At 40.5% G+C, this 7050-nt stretch overlaps 1 protein-coding gene across 1 annotated transcript; it reads left to right on the forward strand.

The window, feature by feature from the left end:
- Positions 1-327: 327 nt before the first annotated feature.
- LOC116423623 (eomesodermin-like) lies at positions 328-6850 on the forward strand. Its single transcript, XM_031968656.1, has 6 exons — positions 328-530; positions 1481-1541; positions 3694-3840; positions 4539-4618; positions 4807-5358; positions 6201-6850. Exons 1-6 carry the CDS (start codon positions 328-330, stop codon positions 6688-6690), a joined length of 1533 nt encoding a protein of 510 aa, XP_031824516.1. The 3' UTR covers positions 6691-6850.
- Positions 6851-7050: the final 200 nt, after the last annotated feature.

Consider the following 7050-nt stretch of genomic DNA (forward strand, 5'->3'; position numbering starts at 1 on the left):
CACCTCGTAAAGGTGTGACCCTGGGCAAGTCACTTAACCCCAATTGCCTCAGCAATAAACAGATAAATAAATAATTCAGGACAATATGTCTTTTATTAGCAGTTTATGCTGGGTATAGCCTGAAGGCCAGAAAAAGAAATAGAACAAAAGAACACCATCTCAGAAGAAAGTCCTGAGGTGTGAATTCAAAGGCGGGGTCTCGAATAGTTATGGGGTTGATATAAAAGCAGGCCTTGGAGCTCGAAAGTCAGTGAGTGAAAGTCAGTTCCAGTGGCCCCGAGAGAAATACCTTTCTCTCAGAAATACCCGTTCATCCCTAGGGTCGCGATGGTGCCCGTCAGACTGCAGGCAGCCTGGGACTATGGGGGTGCTGACTCGACGGCGGCGGACCTCAACCATCTTCAGAGCTCCCCAGATACCTCCGACGACGCCAGCCACACTTGCACCTCAGGAACACTGAGAGTGGTCCTCGACAACCATTCCCTGTGGCTCCAGTTTTACCGAGAGCAGACGGAAATGATTATTAACAAGTTTGTCCAGTGTCAGGAGTCTTCAGGTCCTAGCTCTAGAAAACCACATCTACCTTTTTTATACTTTTAAAAAACATTTATTGGTCTATTTTGTTTTTGATATTACAATCCTTTTTATTTCTCCCTATTCTATGAGAGGGGGTGCACTTTGCCTCGTGGGTCCCCCGGAGCTGGAGAACCGCGACTGAGCCTCCTTTCCTTGAGTTTCATTCAAATTCACCAGAAGCTGGGAGCTCTTGCCTTCTTTTGGCACCTATGGCTGCCCCAAACCAACCAATGATTGCTTTCCAAGCAATGGTTTCTGACAATTTGGTGCCATAAGCTATAGGACGATATGTGCAGGAGTTCTATGGGCCATTTCCTTTGGGAAACTCGAATTTACTAGACTCTTGCTTGGTAGAGAGTAAAAAGACGATTGAACGGGGCCAGCTAGGTGCCACAGTGGTAGATCACCAATCCTGAAGTCCGGAGGACCTGAGTTCAAATCTAGTCTCAGACATTTAACAGTTCCTAGCTGTGTGACCCGGACCAAGTCACTTAACCCCAATCGCCTCAGAAAAAAAAAAAAAAAAAAAGCTTGAACGCAGGGTGGGGCACGGAGTTCACACTTCTAAGGTTTCCGACTTCAGGAACCAAAACAAATAAAACATTCCTTTTTTTTTTTTTTCTTTTTCCCCTTTTGAGAGGCAATTGGGATTAAGTGACTTTGCCCAGAGTCACACAGCTAGTAGTAATTGTTAAGTGTCTGAAACCAGATTTGAGGTCAGGTCCTCCTGAATCTAAGGAGTTAATGCTCCATTTAGTGCTCTAAACAGTGTGCCGTCTAGTTGCCCCTAAAATAAAATATTAAATAAAAATAAAAAGTCTATACCTAACACAGAGAACTGCCTGGCTTTTTCTGCCCTAGAAGCAATTAAGTTTTTTTTCACTGTTTCTCCTTTTCTTTGCAGGCGAATGTTCCCTTTACTGGTTTACAGAATTCATGGGATGAATCCCGTTGCTCGTTACCGGGTATTTCTGGAAATATTGCCGGTTGATCCACACCACTGGAGTTTTCAGAATGGCAAGTGGTCTCAGTGTGAAAAAACAGAGAAGAACATGCTAGGTAAGGAAAGATTTCCTGGCCTGTGTATAGTGTGCTGAGGATGGAGTTAGTCAGTCTTTCTGATATCGAGGTGCCCTTTTGTGAGTCCCCTAAGAAAATCAAATTGTCCTTTCTTCCCACATTGGTCCTTCTTCCCACACCACCTGACTTTTTTCTTCCTTTCTGTTTTTCCCCCCAAGTCCCAGGATTTTCTCTTCCTAGACTTATCCATACTTTCTTATTATCAAACAAGTCAATTAATTTCAGAACAATACTATTTATCAAGCAGGTGTGTGGGAAAATTAGATTAGGTCCCTTTGTAAAGCTTTTAACAAAGTGCCTAGGATAGGCTTGTTTCCTTCTTTCCTTATCATTTTGTAAGCCCCACAAAAGCAGCTACACTTCCTCACCTGAGTCACTTGATGAGTTTGTCCAGTGTCAGGAGTCTTCAGGTCCTAGCTCTAGAAAACCACATCTACCTTTTTTATACTTTTAAAAAACATTTATTGGTCTATTTTGTTTTTGATATTACAATCCTTTTTATTTCTCCCTATTCTATGAGAGGTAACAAAAGAAAACAATGGAGCAAAACTAACAGCAATACAGTAAGCTTGTCTGAAAATGCATTCAGTTTTTCACATTTTTTAGCCTGCTGCCTCTCCATTTTCCATCATTTTCTTAATGAGCAGAAAAGTATTTTCTTTCCCTCCCACTGCCACCACACTGAGTTAAAAAAAAAAAAAAAGACAATTTCTCATAACCAACATACATTCTAAGCAAAACCAATCTTTTCATTGGCTAGACTCAATTACATGACTCATTTTCCACCCTATATCTACTATCTCTTTGTCAGCAGAGGGCTTGGTCCTTCTTCTGGAATCATTGGTAGTCATGGTATAGATGAATGCTTTTAATATTGTTTGACTTTTTTGAATGTAGTTATTGAATCAATTTTCTCCTGCTACTGAACATTTCCTTTTCCATCAATTTACTAAAGAATTGAAGATTTTTAAAATAGAAAATTTACAGTTAACTTGTGAATCAGTTCTCTGCTTCTGCTAGTTTGATTGTAACAAGTAGTATAGTGTTTCCAGCATTTTAAAAATCATTCATTGTCTCACTTCTGACTACAAAATTCCACCACATTGAAATAGTCCAATGAATTCTTCACTTTTCAATCTTTTTGTTCCCATAGAGTTCCTATAAACATTTTTATGCACTGCATATTGACAAATATTCTAAGTACACGAATAAGGCAGTTCTCCAGCAAAACTAGAAGCATGTGGGAAAACTGCTCTGATTCACTATGAATTATAGAAGTGCAAATTTCAGCAATTCTGGATTCTACCTCACAGTTATCAAAGAGGCAGAGATGAGAAAAAAAGGATTCAGAAAATAGTTACATTGTCGTACATCACTATTAGTGAAGTTGTGAATGAGTACAATTATTTTGTAAAGTATTGACATTATATATAACAAATTATGTGACCTGTGCAGCCCTTTGACCTGGGATATCTGTGTCTGCTTGGATCATTCCCAAAAGAAGTCAACAAAATTGCAAAACTTTTTTAATTGCACAAAAATATTTAGAGAGTTCCTGTTTCCACAGGAAATCATCTGTATATCCACCCAGACTCCCCCAACACTGGGGCTCATTGGATGAAGAAAGATCAATTTTAACTACCTCAAAGTGACTAACAGCAAAGAAACTATCAATAAAGGGAAAAAGGTAAGGTCTCCATTGTGCTCCCCTTTCCAGCCTTGCCAAGTCCCTCGGCACAAAAAGGAGAAAAGCATGCTGAAAGTAGATTTAAAGAAGACCTTTCCAGTGTCAGGAGGGTAGGAGTAAGAGCTTAGAGCAGGTCACCAAGGAAGCATGGGATTTCCATCGCTCATACTTCCAGGAATTAGGAGAGCATCCTCCCTATTCTATAGGATCTATAGGTTCTGTGGATCCTAAGAGAAGATCTTAGATAACACTTGGTCAGTTTCCACCTTCCCAGGTATTACTAATAGAGACCAGGTAGGTAGACAAAGAAGAGAAACCTATCTCACCTCATACTTCTGACTTCTTTACAGATGATCTCTCTCCACAAATATCAACTGAGGCTTTGTATTGAAGAAGTGAATGATGGAGAACATGAAACATCAGCTCCTTCCTTCACCCATAACTTCACATTTCCAGAAACAGAGTTCATTACTGTAACTGCATATCAAAATATTAAGGTGAGAATCATTCTTAGTGGAACATCTGATTTGGGCTGGGTAGAGGGATAGCATGAGGGGAGATGATTGATCACTCAACAGTCATGTGTTGTTGAGAAGTGATCAGTCATCAAACACATACAGGCCTCTAGGGATACATAGAGAAAAATAAAAGAATACTCATCCACCTGTCTCTTCCAAGAAGTTTACATTCCTCTAGGAGCAAGCCACAATATACAAAGAAGGGCTGGCTAGGGGGTGTTTCTTTCTAAATGACGTGCTCTTAACCTGTTTGTGTTATCAACAATTTATGAAGACAGGTGACATCTCCTCAGAGGAATGACTTTCCAAATTCCTAACATAAGGAGAGGCTCAACTTCATCATGAAGATAGAAAATAAAGTTGAAATTTTGTTTCCTTCCAACTCTAAAAGCCCTCTAAAATCTAGGTAAAGAAACTCTCATCTAGGTAGTCACTGACACAAAGGTGGGCAGAGTTAGAGCTAAGTGCAAGAGGACCCAGCTGGTTTGCCGATGTTGAGTACTTCAAATGGTCAGAGTTCTCTCTTCATTTCACAAATGAAGACTGTGTGTTCTCCCTAAGGTCACCTAGTGAATTGGAGCTGAGATAAAGATTATGTCCTTGTCTTTTCCAGCAGATAGCTCAGTTTCCAAAAGGGAAAATGGTTCTTACTCACTGACTTTTTCTCTTCTTTCTAGGTCTCCCAACTCAAAATTAAGCACAATCCTTTTGTTAAAGCCTTTAGAGAAAAGTACTACTTTGGAAAAAGTGTGAATCAGTAAGTAGTAAAGGGGCTCAGCTCCATGTTTGTTTTTTCCCAGTAATCTATTGTGAGACTGTGGGCAGAGAGGACTAAAACTGCTCAAATAGAAAGCAGGTCTGAAATTTGGATGATGGGATGGGAATTCTGAAAGAATGTATTCTTATTTTGCAGATTCAAATTTCCTTTCCTTCTTTTTCTTCAAGGTATCTTACATCAGAAGGATCCACTGCCAGGACCACAAACCCACCTAAAACTGATTCTGATGACTCTTCAATGGAACTAGAAGAGGGTTCTTCTCAAGATAACAGCCCACTGAGTCCTGGGCTTTTGGCTCAGTCTGCTCAGCCACTCCCAAGCTATGCTCATGACTCCTCTCCCAGCAGTAGTAATGTCATACCTTTGAGTATGAACACCATGGAGCATGGCTTTCCACCCTCCACTTCTCCACCTACCATCCAACACAACCTCCACCAAGACCTTATGGTCCCTCAAGAAAACTGGCCCCTATCTTCTTCATCTAATTCCACCAGCAACAGTGGAAATGGTCTCCATTCTATACCCACAAGGCCCATGGACACTATCACTAGGACTGAAGAAGAGGAGCAACTTGAACAAGAATTCTGGGTCCATGCCATGCCCTCATATTCTAATAATTCTGGACAGAGTGAAGAAGGCTCAAAGAAGAGAGGGTTCTCTCCTGATGATTCAGAGGATGAAATGTGCTCAAGAGGGAAACGCAGAAAACAACATGCTGGGTAAGAATATGTGGAAGGAAGCTGAGGGCATGAGCCATAATGATGTTGACGTTTGGATGTCCTTTCTTGGGTGCCTAGTCCAACCATCCACTTTCTTTACCTTAATCATAAAGCCTTTCATCTCTTTTCCTTTCCTGTCCTTCCCTCCCTTTTTCCTCTCTGTTTCCCATCTTTCCTACTCCCTTCTCACTGCCTTTTTTCCCCTCCCAAGTCCCCGATATTTCTCTGTCTGGGCCTATCTTTTCCTCTTAGCCAAATGAACTTGAAGTTCAGTCTTAAATAAAACTAAGACACCTGTCCCTGCTCCCCTGGTGGATATCTCCAAATTTAAGGATACAAGTTTTTGGAGCCCTTAATCCAGGAGAATTTCTCCTGGTCTAGGTAATATAGGGTATGTGAGGTAGTGAGATCAAGGTGATTTGGCAAGATGTCCCAAATGGGTATGTACAGAAAGGAAACTGAGGTGACTTGTCTGAAAAACATTCAGTACCTTAAAGCAAAAACTCTGTGTCCTTACAGAAGATAACTCTAAGTTTCAAAAAAAAAAAAAAAAAAAGATTTCACTCATGGGTTCCCTTTTCCTTTTCTTGGAGAAAGTTTATTGAAAGAAGAACTAATGGGACTTATATCCTTTTGACTGATTTTCCTTCTTTGTGAATCAGGCTCTGGTATTCTGGATGATGTTTCTCTCCTGTTTTCTCCAGGACTTTGTGTCCTGAGGCTGTGGGTAAAAGGAGTATACTTAACTGACAAGAAGCAGATCTGGAAATAAGAAATAGAATATTGGGAAAATGTATTATTGCTAATTATACACTGACTTGCCCCTCTTCTCTTTCTTCCAGGTGTCTGACATCTTTAGAATTCTCTACTCCTGGGATCTCCACTGAAAATGTATCTAGTGTTTCCATAGCAGGCCTAGGAGAAGGTGCTTGTCAAGTTATGGATGAGATGCCTGTGACTTCTAGGGTCCTTCCCCAAATCTCTAGGGAGCCCATGGACTTTGCCTCTGGTGCCATTCATGGCAGCAACAATCTCCAGCCCTTAGCTACAGATGGCATGAATCCCTCCAATTGTCCACCAGCCAGACCTTTTGACTCCAGACAGGATGTTGTGGACCCTACAGGGCACTGGTTCAGTTTCTCTTCAGCTAACTCCAACATGAACTATGGTAGCTGGCTACAATCAATACCAGCCATGGACATGGCCCCTTTCATGGGGACCCAAGAAGAGATGGATCGTGAAAGGAATCTACTGGCCTATCTCTCTACATTGCAATCTCTTGACCCAGGATGGGCTGAAGAAATTGCTAAATGGAGAAATCTACCCCAATGATTGAAGAAAGAATGACTCCTGGCTGGATCCTTCTCGATTTTTTTCCTCATTTTCTGATCTCTCTTTTTCTGTGGGGAGGGAAGTAAGTAAGTAGATTATTCATTAGAATAACTAACTATTTAAAATAATTTCAAAATTAAGTTCAAAAAGACTAAAAATTCCATTTATATAGCACAACAGAAATAGAAGATTCACTATAAATGTATGAATTTCCATTTCACTCTGTCTACTTTTTTTTTTTTTTTTTTGAGAACTGATGTAATAATAAATACCAATGCTTTCTGGGTCTCCTGAGTTTTGTTCTCTCCTGTGCACTTTTAATTTTTTTCCCTCTCACTTAATCATTCCACAGTAGGGAAG

This window comes from Sarcophilus harrisii, chromosome 4, assembly GCF_902635505.1.
Source record: "Sarcophilus harrisii chromosome 4, mSarHar1.11, whole genome shotgun sequence".
Lineage (NCBI taxonomy): Eukaryota > Metazoa > Chordata > Mammalia > Dasyuromorphia > Dasyuridae > Sarcophilus > Sarcophilus harrisii.